This window comes from Pinus tabuliformis, chromosome Q (genome assembly GCF_031772625.1).
Source record: "Pinus tabuliformis cultivar Carrire ecotype Pingquan chromosome Q, CPIR1, whole genome shotgun sequence".
In the NCBI taxonomy this organism is placed as follows: domain Eukaryota; kingdom Viridiplantae; phylum Streptophyta; class Pinopsida; order Pinales; family Pinaceae; genus Pinus; species Pinus tabuliformis.
In genome coordinates, this window is record NC_142296.1 from 568,552,416 (window position 1) to 568,567,557 (window position 15,142).

The 15,142-nt window shown below is 41.0% G+C and overlaps 1 protein-coding gene across 1 annotated transcript; it reads right to left on the minus strand.

Annotated features, from left to right (window-relative positions):
- Positions 1-356: 356 nt before the first annotated feature.
- LOC149220725 (uncharacterized) lies at positions 357-1,508 on the minus strand. The gene has a single exon (XM_089387177.1). It carries the CDS (start codon positions 1,506-1,508, stop codon positions 357-359), a length of 1,152 nt encoding a protein of 383 aa, XP_089243303.1.
- Between the last annotated feature and the right edge of the window lie 13,634 nt (positions 1,509-15,142).

The window sequence follows — 15,142 nt, forward strand, 5'->3', positions numbered from 1 at the left end:
GCATATGCTGAGCATTTCCAATACTGCTGATTGATTGACCATGCAATCAATCAAAATCCTCCTTACTGTCATTTTGTTCCACTGTTTTCAGAGCAAAATTCTGCTGTAAGTAAAAGATCCCTCAGCTGAGTTTTGACTTACAGCCATGATCAAAAAAATGACCTCCCCAAGAGAGGCAATTTAAAACAAAATACATCATATCATTTGGGTCTCCTCAACAGAGAGGAAAACAACCCATATAAAAGTAAATAAACCATAAAGTCTAGCTGCATATACAAAAAAAATTTAGAAGTCTGTGGTATATGCCCGTGCATGAAACAAAAAGAAAAAAGATATGTAAAAACAGCAGCTGTAGATTATGCATATGGCGGCACTCCTGATGTTAGAACCTGTCCTTGGCAGTCTTCCACTATTTTCCAGCCTCCCAAAGTTTGCTGCAAACCTTCCTTAGAAAGCTTGTCCGCGGATTCGTTGCTGTCCCTGTAGATATGGCATAGAGAGAAGTTGTTAAAAGATGTTTTTAATACCAGCAGTTCTTCCAGCATGGGTTTCAAAATTTGGTTTTTGCAAGTGCTTTTTCCGTTGACCCAATTTATAACATTGAGAGAGTCTTCAAAGATCTGAATAGTGAAGGTGTTTCTTTGAATTAGCCAACATAGGAGGAGTCTCAGAGCTGACAGTTCGACAAAATTGTTTGATCCTGACCCCAATCCAACTGAGGCTTTGAGGGAGTGGTTTGCATTTAGATGGATGATAATACCTGCTCCTGCTTGGTTGTTTTGTGAGGCTCCGTCAAAGAAAGCCCGGGGAATGCCTTCTTTGATTTGCACTGTCTTATTTACATTTTGGGATTTTTTCTCCTCTGGTTCTGGGATAGAAGTGTAGATGGAGACCGCTTGAATGGCAGTGACATTTGGCGGAGTTCCCTTATCTTGAAAAATACTTCTGTTTCTAGCAAGCCAAACGCCCCAACAGATGATGGGCGGAAGATTTCTCATGTTCCCTTCCGGATATTGATGCCACCATTTAGACCAGGCCTCATCCAGGTTCCCATTGCCCCAATCAAACTTTTTATTCATCAATTTCTCTACCTCCCCCCATATTTTCTTTGTTTCAATGCAGTTTAGAAAAAGATGGTTGATTGATTCCACTTCATCTTTGTAAAGAGTGCACCTCCCAGGACCATGCATGTATCTAGACTGAAGAATGTCCCAGGTTGGGATTTTCCTTCTTAGAAGGCACCAGAAAAAGAGTCCAGCCTTTGCTGGACATTTTAGCTTCCAAATATGTTTCGACCACCACTCTGGTTCTCCCCATCCCTTCCTGGTTAGAATGAACTTGTATCTGTCTTTTGGAGAATAATCTCCGGTTTCTCCGTGGGCCCAAATCAGACTGTCTTTAATCCTTACATTGGACCAAAGAAGTTCTTGAGTAAAAGAATGCCATTCATTCCACCACCTTTGATCCAGCTCAAGGTCCCCTCCATCTTTCCATGCCTGACTCCACATGCTTGATTGACCTGCCTTTTCCACCTGGTCTAGGGTTATAAAAATGTTTTTTCCTTCTAAATGCCTGATTAATCCAGGTGATAAGGCATAGTTTTCGTTGCATCCTATCTAAGGATCTTTCCCAATCTTCAGATTCCTACCATTCCCGATCTTCCATGCCAATCCTTGTTCAATTACCTTGAATGATTCCACCGTTGCCTTCCATATCACTGAGACATTCTGCTTGTTCTTGGCCGGGTTTCTAATCCAATCTTCCAATGGGACAGGGTCTATATATTTTCTTTTTACCACTCTGGTCCATAGGTTTTCCATCTTTATAAGTCTCCATCCCGATTTTGCTGCCAGAGAGAGACTAAAGTCGGGAAGACTTTTAATCCCCCAGCCTCCCCATTCCTTAGACCTTGCCACTTTATCCCAAGCCACCCATGGTAGCACTGAGTTTTCCTTTGAGCCATCCCATAAGAATCTGTTACATAGTCTTCTGATCTTTTCCATGATGCCCTTGGGAACCCAAGTTAGTGCTGCCCAGTATACTGGAATGGCCAAAAGCACTGATTTTATAAGGGTCAATCTCCCCGCTCTAGAGAGCCATTTGAAACTCCAATGGGAAATTCTGGATTCTATCTTTGCGATCAGCCAGTTCCAATCCTCCTTCTTGTAAGAATTTGGTTTTAGCCAGAAACCTAAGTACTTGAAAGGAAGATCCAAAGTACTAGGCTGGAAAGGGAAGAAAGATTGAAGCCTTGCCCTCTCCTGAGCTGCTATACCTGTCATTATCAGCTGGGATTTCCTGGAGTTTATCTGCATGCTTGTTGCTTTCAGAAACAGCTCTAAAATGATTTTTAATTCCTTTATTTCAATTTGCTCAGTATTTGTGAAGATCAAGATATCATCAACAAAAAGGAGATGTGAGATAAATAAATTAGTAGCTACTTCAATACCTTTTACCTTCCCCTCCCTTCTGGCCTTGTGGATCAGCTAGCTGAGGCCCTCTGCAACTAACAGGAAAAGGAGAGGGGACAAGGGGCATCCCTGCCTCAGGCCCCTTTGACCTTTGAAGAAAGAAGAAGCTGCTCCATTGATGAGAATTGCATAACTAACGTTCGAGATACAGCCCATGATCCAGCTGATGAAATCAGTTTTAAAACCAAGATGAGTTAGAAGCAGCCTGATATATAACCAGTTTATTCTGTCATATGCTTTGGATAAATCAATTTTAATGACAACACCCTTCTTATTCTTCTGTCTGACACTATGCATGACCTCCTGAGCAACTCCTATGGCTTCATGAATTTGTCTTCCCGATAAGAAGCCAAATTGCTCCATTGAAATGTGCCGCGACAAAATTGGTTTGATTCTGTTCGCTATCACCTTTGCTATGATTTTATAGATACTGTTACATAGCGAAATTGGCCTGAAATCCTCAAAACATTCAGGAACTTCCTTCTTTGGAATGAGAGCTATAAAAGTAGCATTAAAAGGGCTATAGACCTCACCTTTTTTCCTGGATTCCTCCACCACTTCTGTGATTTCAGCTCCTATTAGGTCAAAGAAGTGGAGGAATAGTTCGATGGACCATCCATCTGGCCCAGGACTTTTCTCTTTTGCCATGGATTTTATTGTTGATTCTACTTCCTCCTTTGTTACCTGGCAATATAGGTCCTCCGCTTCATCCTCCTCTAGGAATCTTGAAAAGCATTGAGCAGTCTTTATTACCTCAGCAATTGTGGTCTCTCCTGGATCTGCAAATAGCTTTTGGAAGTGTCTTTGTCCTAACTCAGACAGGGATTTGAAAGTCTGCACCTCCCTTCCTTCTTCGTTTTTTAGGGCCCAGATAGTATTTGCCGACTTCCTCCCTTTAGCATAGTTGTGGAAAAAACTGGTGTTTTCATCTCCAGCTTTTAGCCATATTGCTCTACTCTTTAGTCTCCATTCCTCTTCTTTAGCCAGAAGAATTTGGATCTTGAGTTTCTCAAGGTGAAGAATTTTATCCTTTGAAGCCTGAGACACATATCCGTCCTCCTCTATGCTTTCCAGCTTTTTAAGCTCCTCACATATCTTATTAAAGTCCTCATTCTGGGCTTCCTTCCTAGCCTTTGCCCAGCTTATGGTAGCTTTCTTCAGTCTTTTGAGATTTTCCATAAACAAGAAGCCTTTGTCCTCTTGGACGTTGGCTTCAGGGTGCTTCCATGTTTGCTTGAATAGATTGATAAAAGAATCATCTTGTAACCAGGAAGAATTAAATTTAAAAGGTGCAGGAGGCTTTGGAGGAGGAATGGAGAATTCTAAGAAAACTGGGAAGTGATCTGAGAGCCCTCCTTCTTCAATCCATTGTCGAAACATGGGAATCCTGGCCGCTAACTCATCATTTATGAGAAAACGATCCAGCCTTTTTGCCACTCGAGCATCCCCTGTTCTCCTGTTCCTCCAAGACAACTTTAATTTGAGCAAATTTATATCGATTAGATTGTTGACAGTGAACATATTTAAGAAAAAATCTGACAGGGGGTCTTCCCTGGCCGAAGGACCCCATGCCTCCGCTCTACCTATAGAGAAGTTTAAATCCCCTCCCAGCACCAAGCTTTTATCCTTCAAGAAAGATTTTGACATCAGATCATTCCAGAAAGACACCCTATCCTGGCAGGGGCCATATACATTGCAGATGGTTAGGGGGAAGGCAAAGTCCGTGGACTGGACTTCCATTCCCATCGCCTGTTTCGTCCCCCACTGATTCCAAACCTTAATTCTTCCTTCCCTGCAGCCTATTTCCAATCCTCCAGAGTGACCTTCAGAATCAATTGCTGAGAATCTCCAGCCAGGCAACAGAGCATTTAACGCTGTCTCCACTTCAACTCCATTTCCAAGGGTCTCCTGTAGAAAAAGGATGTCTGTTTTTGAATTTGGAAACATCTCCCGCATGGCCAGTTTTTTGGGTTTACTGGCTAAACCCCTACAGTTCCAAGAGGTCAAGATCATTTTATAACCTCTTTCGGGGCCTGCACTGCTCTAAGAGCCCCAGTGATAGACTGTTGTTTTCCATCAGCTACATCAAACTTAGCTTTTATCTGAGCCATGGAAAGGTTGGATTTTCGACCTCTTTTTTTCCTTTTTTGGCTTTGGGAGGGAAGCGGACCAATACCACCTACAGAATCGGAAGTCACAAGCTTATTGTCGAGGGATCTGAGGTTGTAGGGGCATGATGGGAGAATGGCCGAGGGGCCAGGTTCAAGAGAAACACCTTCACTGTTCAGGTCTAGGGAGGGCATAGCAGCCGAGAGGTCTTCAATTCCGGATCCATCAATGATTTCATCATGTTTTATTATTCTATCATTACTATTAGAAAAGACATGCGTACATGGAGGAGATTGGCCCAAACACACATCCATAGATTAAGAAATTTGAAGAGGAGGAGGGGTTGATTCAAAGCACATGCCCATTGCTCCATCGGTAGGCAGTGCCGTCCCCTCATGAAGCTCCGCTTTTGCTGGAGCAATCTCCAGTTCCAAATCTTTATCCGCAATAGTGGGCAGAGGAGCTTGTTGAGCTGATTCCGACAGCTGCACTTCCATGTGGGCCGCGGTCTCCATATCTACATTTATCTGTTCTGCTGGGAGCTCCTGTCCCTGAGAATGATGGATTGGACTGTAAGCAGTCTCTTACTGAGCTGTTGCCCTTTGGAATCACCGCCTGCGCCTTCCTAGGGGGCATTCCTTGGCCAGATGCCCATATTCGTGGCATCTGTGGCACCTGAAAGGCAGGTATTCATAATCCAAGATCTGTTCGAACACCAGGTCCTTGTATTGCAGATTAATCTTCTTTGCAAGTCCTTCGCCGGGGTTCAAACTGACTAAAATCTGCGCCATGGCTTTATTCCGGGTTTTCAGAAAGGACATGTCAGCTCCCAGATAATTACCCAATCTGTCCCCTATGGCTTTGAAAATAGACTCGGCCCATAAGAACGATGGCAAACCCGGAGCCCTGACCCAGACCGGGAAGACATCCGTTTTTTCGCGGACGGCATCGAACAGAGGTGTCCATTTTTTCATGAGAACAGGGATGTTCCTAATAACCCAGTTCCTTGCAATCACCCAGTCAGTCGCCTCTTTGTTCTCAAATCGAAGCATAAACCATCCTTTCGCTAAGGTTGAGGCTTCAAATGCCCTTTCTTGACCTGACAGCCAATTCTTTTCTCCCCATTCTTGGATGAAGCTAGAGGAAAATTTCTTCCCTCTCGCCCTACCCACCACAGTGCAGTCTGCCACCTCCAAAGCTTCCTCAATGCTCACGTCCATACCCAAAACCAGGTTCCCTTCCAATTCCTGTTGGCAAATAGGTCTTTGTTTTTTCCGCTTCTCCCCTTTTTTCTTTCCGCCGGAGTCTTCCTCCCTTGCCTCCCTGTTTAAATTGGACCCTTCCAAACTAGGGTTTGTTTGTGTGCGCCCAGACTCGGGACTATCTGATATTGGAATATCCAAAGCCTCCCGAAAGAAATTGGCAGGAGATAGATGAGTTACCTGAAGACCCGGGGCTTCTGCATGTGTTGCCTTTTGTAGATCTGAAGAAAACTCAGTCGCATCTTCCGGCTGACCTCCATTTCCCTTTGAAGTGCCCTGTTCTTTCCCAATGGAAACCCTTGTTAACGTTGAAACTCTTCCTGCCCTCTTTTCACCCGACTGCTCGGAGCTAGTAATGAAATTAACTATATCCTCTAATCCCCCAGATAGCACCGGCTCCACAGCGAGCGATTTCCCTTTGTTTCCTTGGCTCGGGTGGCGAAAAACTGCATGCAATGTATCCTCACCTGGTTTGGCCGGCTGCTGAAAAACTTGGAGATCTTGATGAAGCAGAGCGTTCTCATCATAACCCTGAGTCAATTGATGGAAGGATTGGTTGATCCTGAGCGTTTCCGGCGAAAGGGTTCCGAATCTGAAATTCCCTGCATCTCCAAAATACCGTTCAATATTCTTTGCTGTCGGGTCTTTACCCCATACCGACATGATATCCTCCATAACCGGGTCCAGATCCAGAAGCTCATTGGAGTTAACCATGGTTACTGTGCAATTCTCAGGGTTGTTCGCGGAATCGGTTTTTTCTGCCAGCACAGGAGTCAAAAGAATTTACTAATCCAGCAGAGACTTTTACCCTTTGTTCCCAGTTGTCCACCCTGTGCAGTAAAAAACCTCCAGCTACCCGTTCTCCTTTCGCTGTCTTCTGAAACCCTGCGCGTCGTACATTCGCCCTCCGGTCGACGCTCCCAAGGTAAACCCTAACCCTTGTTCAGTCAGGACCTGGTTCCGGCCAGAACCTCCGTGATCGAACCCTCCTCATCCTCTAAAAATTATTGTTATGAATTAATAATTAAATTACACATTAATAATATTAATAATTTATTAAACAAAGTCTTTCTGTAGAAATCACATGACATAATTTTATAAACAATTACTAAATTAAATAAACAATTGCAAATATAATTATAAGTTTATAAATATAATAAAAGAATATAAAATTTTTTTTCTTATTTTTAAATAAATGAAAAATCTATCTATATATATATATAATATCATTTTTTAAAATATATTTAACAATAAAACATTTTGGTTTTATATCAAAACAATAAAAATATATATACAAAATTTTAAACATTAATATAATTATTTATATACGCATTTTTAAAAATCAATATAATTATCTGTAACAAATTATAATTATCAAACTCCAATTAGATTTCTATTAAACTCTAACTCAAAACCCTAAATCTTTATCATTAAAATACGTTAATGTATACCATTAAAGTAACTTATTAAATTATCTTTCTAATATATCAAATGCTACGTAATTAACCCAATCCATACACAAAATCCGAAATAATAATACTAACATATTAGATCAGGTAATTCATGTTAAAACTTTAGTGGTAAAACTATAAATTATTTTTCAATATTCCTATATATTTTCTATGATAAAACATATTGATTCTGTTATAAAAGTTAGATCTTCATCTTAGTAACCGTAATAACAAATTAAGAACCTTCCTACTCCATGCAATGAATCAAAATATATATTTTAAAGTCAATTGGAGGAAAGTAAATTACATCAAATCCAACTTTATGTCTCGTGTTTTAGAATAGATTGAGTCAAATACCTAATCTTTGAACTCAACCAAAATTTGGTTCTTAATTATGGTACTGTGTTTTGCAATTGCTTCCTTTTCTACGTCCTCTATTAACATATGCGCATTACCATTGATGGAGACCCATCTATGGTACAATGTTTTTGCTACCTTAGTCTCCTTTGCTACTCTGGAGGAGTGAAAACGATGGGAGGAAGAGGATGCGTAACTTGTTTAACCATGAACTCTTCTCTTCTTTCCTTTGCAACTTGCTCCCATGCCTCCTACCATTGTATTCCAAGAAGATAGTGGCACCAACACAAAATCTCCCCAATTTCACGTAGACTACCCTAGCACACTGAGAATACCCTCAGTTTTGGATAAGGATAAGAGTCTCGATTGTAGTGGAATGCCCACTTTATGTAGACTTGTCTACACTGAATTATGAGATTGTGGCTCCCTAATTCACTTTCAAAAGAGGTTGCACACTTTAAAACTTCTAGGGGAAGGCACTGTTAGACTGTGCTCAGGATGACTTTGAACCTAAAACTAAAAGAGAATCAAATAGAGGCCGAGGCAAATTATACCATCACCTTACCACCTCACCACCAAGTAAAAGGATTACCTACATGTTCTTGTTTGCATATCTCCCATTATCACTTTGGTGCTCCTCGTCCATTGCTCATACTCTTGATAGGCTTTAAGCATCTTGAGCCTGCAAACTTCATAATGTCCCACATTCATTTCCAAATAATGTCTAGATAAGTCTCTGGAAAGTTCTCACCACTGTTTGCAATTAATAGTAGGCATGGAAGGGTTCACACCCCTCCTTCCTTATTTGATTGAGCTATGTGCCAATGCTTCTCTCACCACTGTTTGCAATTAATAGTATGCAAGGAACGGTTCACACCCCTCCTTCCTTATTAGTCCCTGCCGGGGACTATAAGCGATCGATAGATCGCTGACTTTGGGTTGACCGCGGCGATATTTGGAAATATTTCATGGTTTTCCTAAGTCGGATTAAGGTTTGCGGGGGGGGGGCAGTGGTTGGGGGTCTTATTACGCGCTTCGCATGGTTCGAGGCGAATGGCACGTGGCGCGCGTGAGGGGCACGTGGTTGCATGCGGTCTGGTGGTGTGATCGGCGGCCAGGTGTCCGTCCTCGAGATGCTGGAACGTCGGCTTTGTGTTTTACTGTCTTCGCGGCATTTGGGTTGGTATTGTTGTGTGCGATGTTTGGTCTGCGGTGGCGGTGCTGCCTGCCCGGGTATTGTTGCTTGCAGTCTGTGCGATTTTTCGTCTCTGGTCGAGTTCCTGCCTGCTCGGTGTGGGTTTGGTGAGTTCGGCTACTGTGTGGCCTGCATGCAAAAGTCGATGGCATTCTGGTTGAATACTCAGGGTTTGTCTTCTGGTTAGATACTGAGGGTTTCTCTTACGTGCATGCAAGAATCCATGGTTAGTTCAAGGTTATAAGTTAATGGCATTGTGGTTGAATACTGAGGGTTTGTCTTAGCTGTCGTGGGCATGCGGTATGGTGGTCTGATCAGCAGCCAGCTGTTCCTGCTCGACATGCTGGAAAGTTCAGCTTGGCTTTTACTGTCTTCGCGGCCTTTGGGTTTTACTGTCTTCGCGGCGTTTGGGTTGGTATTGTTACTTGCTTGTTTAGCTCTGCAGTCTGTGCGATTTTTCGTTTGCGGTGAAGTTCCTGCCTGCTCGGGTATTGTTAGTTGCTTGTTTAGCTCTGCAGTCTATGCGATTTGTCGTCTGCGGTGGGGTTCCTGTCTGCTCGGTGTGACTTTGGTAAGTTCGGCTACTGTATGCCATTCTGGTTAAATATTCAGGGTTTCTGTTACCTGCATGCAAGAGTTCATTGCTATTTGGGTTTTACGCTATTCGCGGCCTTTGGGTTATTATGATTACTTGGTTGTTTAGCTGCGCGGTCTGTGCGATTTTTCCTTTCTATTTGTTCTATTGTTTGCGGTGAAAACACAATGCGGTTCCTGGCTGTTGTGTTAGCTGCATGCAAGAGTCCATGGCTGTTTGAGCATTATAAGTTAATGGAATTGTGGTTGAATACTGAGGTTTTGTCTTAGCTGCATGTGTTTTATGCAAATTTGGGTAAATGTCTGCGTGAAGCTATGATTGTTAGTTGTATTGTTTAGAGGTTAAGGTCGGCTACTGCATTATAAGTTAATGGCATTTGGATTATTATTGTGAATACTCAGGGTTTGTCTTCTGGTTGAATACTGGGGTTTTGTCTTACGTGCATGCAAGTGTCCATGGTTATTTGAGCATTTTAAGTTAACGGCATTCTGGTTCAATACTGAGGGTTTGTCCATGGGTTGACGGACGCGATTTTTGGAAACATTTGGCATATTTCCTAAGTCGAACTAAGGTTTACGGGGCGGAAAGGGTTGGGGGTCTTATTACGCGCTTCGCATGGTTCGAGGCGAATGGCACGTGGCGCGCGAGGGGCACGTGGTTGCATGCGGTCTGGTGGTCTGATCGGCGGCCAGGTGTCCGTCCTCGAGATGCTGGAATGTTCGGCTTGTGTTTTACTGTCTTCGCGGCATTCAGGTTGGTATTGTTACTTGCTTCTTTAGTTCTGCAGTCTATGCGATGTTTGGTCTGCGGTAGAGTTCCTGCGGTAAATGTCTGCGTGAAGCTATGATTCTTAGTTGTATTGTTTAGAGGTTAAGTTCGGCTACTGCATTATAAGTTAATGGCATTTGGATTATTATTGTGAATACTGAGGGTTTGTCTTCTGGTTGAATACTGCAGTTTTGTCTTACGTGCATGCAAGTGTCCATGGTTATTTGAGCATTATAAGTTAATGGCATTCTGGTTGAATAGTGAGGGTTTGTCTTAGCTGTGGTCGGCATGCGCTATGGTGGTCTTGTCGGCGGCCAGCTGTTGCTCGTCGACATGCTGGAAAGTTCGGCTTGGGTTTTAGTGTGTTCGCGGCCTTTGGGTTTTACTGTCTTCGCGGCCTTTGGATTGGTATTGTTAGTTGCTTGTTTAGCTTTGCACTCTGTGCGATTTTTCGTCTGCGCTCGAGTTCCTGCGTGCTCGGGTATTGTTCGTTGGTTGTTTAGCTCTGTAGTCTGTGCGATTTTTCGTCTGCGCTGGGGTTCCTGCCTGCTGGGTGTGCCTTTCGTAAGTTATGCTACTCTATGGCAATCTGGTTAAATACTAAGCATTTTTGTTACGTGCATGCAACAGTTCATGGTTATTTGGCTTTTACCCTGTTCGCGGCTTTGGGTTGTTATTGTTACTTGGTTCTTTAGCTCTGCGGTCTGTGCGATTTTTGTTTTGTATTTGTTGTATTGTCTGCGCTGTAAACACAATGCGGTTATTTGAGCATTATAAGTTAATGGCATTCCGGTTGAATACTGAGGGCTTGTCTTAGCTGCATGGGTTTTATGGAAATTTCGGTAAATGTCTGCGTCAAGCTGTGATTCTTAGTTGTATTGTTTACAGGTTAAGTTCGGCTATTGCATTATAAGTTAATGGCATTTGGATTATTATTATTGCTTGGTTGTTTAGCTCTGCGGTCTCTACGATTTTTCCTTTGTATTTGTTGTATTGTCTGCGGTCAAAACACAATGCGGTTCCTGGCTGTTCGGTTAACCCTGTCGCAAACGTTTGGTTGCGGTTGTGTTGTTCCAGATGCAGCTTCTATCGCTCGACTGTGTGCTGTCGCTTTGGTAAGTTCAGCTATTGCATTATAAGTTAATGGCATTCTGGTTAAATACTGAGGGTTTCCGTTACTTGGATGCAAGAGTGCATGGTTATTTCAGCATTATAAGTTAATGGCATTCTGGTTGAATACTGAGGGTTTGTCTTAGTTGCATCGGTTTTATGGAAATTTGGCTAAATGTCTGCGTGAAGCTGTGATTCTTGGTTGTATTGTTTAGACGTTAAGTTCGGCTACTGCATTATAAGTTAATGGCATTCTGGTTAAATACTGAGAGTTTCTGTTAGCTGCATGGAACAGTCCATGGTTATTTGAGCATTATAGGTTAATGGAATTCTGGTTAAATACTAAGAGTTTCTGTTACCTGCATGGAACAGTCCATGGTTATTTGAGCATTATAAGTTAATGGCATTCTGGTTGAATACTGAGGGTTTTGTGTGCAGACTTCGTTAACCAATTACGTCATTTGCACATTTTCTCATGGTAGTGGCATAGGCTGCGTTGTGCATGCATATGCTCTAGACAAGAAGGAATTCGAACGCTCGACTTCGTTGCAGGTACGGTGTTATTCTACTAATTGCATTTTGTCAATTTTTGTATTGCTTGCTTTTTGTCAATTTTTTAGTGTTTTAATTTTTGCGTTGTGTAGGTTTATGGTCCAGTTACTCTAGGTTTATAGTCCAGTTACTCTGTCATCCCTGCTGGGCACTATATGCGATTGATAGATCGCTAACTTTGGGTTGACCGATGCGGTTGCTGGCTGCCGTGATACTGTGGGTTTCTGTTAGCTGCATAGGTTTTATGGAAAATTCTGTAAATGTGGGTTTCAGCCACGATGTCGCTTCGTTATCATTTGAACCGAGTGGACCTGGGCGAAGCTATGGTTCTTGGTACAGATTGAGTCGCAATGTTTTGTAGTTTGAACTGTTTTTGCACATGAACATCTAAATAAATTGGGGATTTTGAACTGTTTGAAATGTTAAAATATTGAAGATTGCAGTTTGTTTTGTAACTGCACGATTTCCTATCTTAGGCGTGTATTCAACGTTTTTCGCTCGTATAATTTATGTATATGTTTACTTTGGTCCTTAATGTTTGTTCAGGTTTGTAATTCTGTTATGCATGTATGAATATTCGACTCTGATATTACTCCTAGAACGCAAAGTTGCTTTGTTAACAACTTTGTTAAGTTCATTTAGTTAATGTTAAGTTCATTTGGTTTGTTAACAAGTGCTGAATTCAAGGTTTGCTATATTGGTACTAGATGTTGTTCGTTTGCTGTTGCTTATATATTGGATGAAATGTTTCGTTTGCAAAAATTATAAGCTTTTGTGTCATGCTGAGGGTTTCTGTTACCTGCATGGGTTTTATGGAAATTCCCGTAAATGTCAGTTTCGAGCACCATGTGACTTCCTTGTGATTTGGGCCGAGATGGCCTAGGTGAAGCTGTGGTTCTTGGTACAGGCTCTGTTGTGCATGAATATGGTCTAGACGAGAAGCAATTTGAATAGTCGGCTTTGTTCCAGGTACGCCATTATTCGACTAATTGCTTTTTGTCAATTTTTGTATTAATTGCTTTTTGTGAATTTGTTAGGCTTTTAATTTTTGCATTGTGTAGGTTTATGGTTCAGTTACTCTAGATTTATAGTCGAATTACTCTGTGATTGTTTTAAAAAACATAGATATTTAAGCTGTATTCAGTCATTTAGATCTTTTCTGTCATTCAATTATATTGGAATTCAAATCTGAAATTGTCATTGTTTATTTTGTGTTTACATTAATATTAATATTAATATTATCAATTGTTATAATCATAACAACAATATTATTTGAGATGATCCCAACAAGTAGAAGTTGAGTAATGCATGTAACTTGCTCCGTATAATGATGAATCAAGACATTTTGCCTATTTAAACCTTAGATTAAAATGTCATGTTAGCTAGTTATAACCAGATTGGTTCTGATATGATGTTCAACTACCTTATTCTGCTTAGACAGAAAAATATATTTTATTATGAAAACAAAATTACATTTATTATATATGTTCCTGCATTTCACAGATATGCTTAAGCATACGAAGTGATAAAAGTATTGCTGGGAACATATCTTGTTTCATAAACAGTTTCCAAAAATGTCAATATGACAGCCATATCATAGTCATTCTAACATATATCGAAGCTTTGAAGCGAGTTTTATCTGATAACAACCCTGTCATGGTCATTCTGACATACATCAGAGATTTGAAACCAGTTTTGTCTCATGAAGAATCAGGTCCTAGATATGTTCATAAACAGTGGCATAAAAAATTATACATAGATATTGGCATTTAAAAAACATTCCATTAGCTGTCCTTCCACTCTCTGTTGAATCAGCCAAGCTCATGCTACCAAGTGTAATCTTGCTTTTGACAGTCCATCAGTTTCCATGTTCCTGTCTTTGTGTAATCTTGCTTTTGACAGTCCATCAGTTTCCATGTTCCTGTCTTTGTAAACATGTTCAAACATAATGTGTCAAATACTCTGTTTAACGAAGTTGAATCTCCTGAAATATAGGTTGAAGTTTATAATTATCCAATCAATTTGTTGCATTCATCGAATTCACCACAATTTGTGAATCATCAAAGATTTGTAATTTTTGGGCATCTTCTTTCACATGCGACAATTGGCAATAGTCTTGGGACAATTTGCTTAGGCAGATTGTTGCTGTGTTTGCCAAACCTGCCCTTTGAATATATTACATGTTCATCATTTATATGGATCATACCTGCAGTGTCCCATAATGATGGATCTTGTTGAGAAGCATTATGGAATTATGCTTATGCACTGCTCGTATCTGGTTCTCAATGCCTTGTTTGGGTTCCTTGATCCTTGAATTCTGTTTAGATCCATATAGTATAACCATATCCAAATGCCGTTAACTTATAATGCAGTAGCCGAACTTAACCTCTAAACAATATAACTAAGAATCATAGCTTCACGCAGACATTTACCACAACAACTCTACCGCAGACCAAACATCGCATAGACTGCATAGCTAAATAAGCAAGTAACAATACCAACCCAAATGCTGCGAAGACAGTAAAACACAAGCTGAACATTCCAGCATCTCGAGGATGGACACCTGGCCGCCGATCAGACCACCAGACCGCATGCAACCACGTGCCCCTCACATGCGCCACGTGCCATTCGCCTCGAACCATGCAAAGCGCGTAATAAGACCCCCAACCCTTTCTGCCCCGTATACCTTAGTTCGACTTAAATGAAGACTTCAAAAATTTCAATTGCATCTCAAGTTGCATTAAGCATGAAGTAATGATATTGATAAAGGAAAATATCGTTATCCTTGAACATACCCATTTTGAAGACTGCTTTGTAGAAGCATTGTTTGCAAAAATAAAAGTTGACACATTAGAAATTGCAATACTTAATATATATGCATTGCCTCATGCAAACCTAAACAATATCCTCAACGCCATTGCAAAGTCCTTTTACCAGTTAGATCTAAACAATATCATAGTTATACTAGGGGACTTGAATATTGATATGGTGCATTGCAATCAAAAAACAAAGCAGCTAGAAACCTACATGCAAAACTACAATCTTCATTTCCTAGTTGACAAAACTAATAGCATGTACAAATCATTGATTGACCATGTTTGGGCAAATCTAGGCAATATAAACTATAAAATTTTCGTATTGGATGCATATTGGTCTGACCATGATATAATATCTCTTGTCCTTGACCTATGATACACACATGAAACAATTTACAAAATTCCAAATTTTGACATTTTTGCAATATCTCATTGCTTTTATCATATCTATTTTAC

Excerpts from the sequence above, each read along its gene's own strand:
- LOC149220725 (XM_089387177.1), bottom strand. The coding sequence starts at position 1,508 with ATGTGGAGTCAGGCATGGAAAGATGGAGGGGACCTTGAGCTGGATCAA.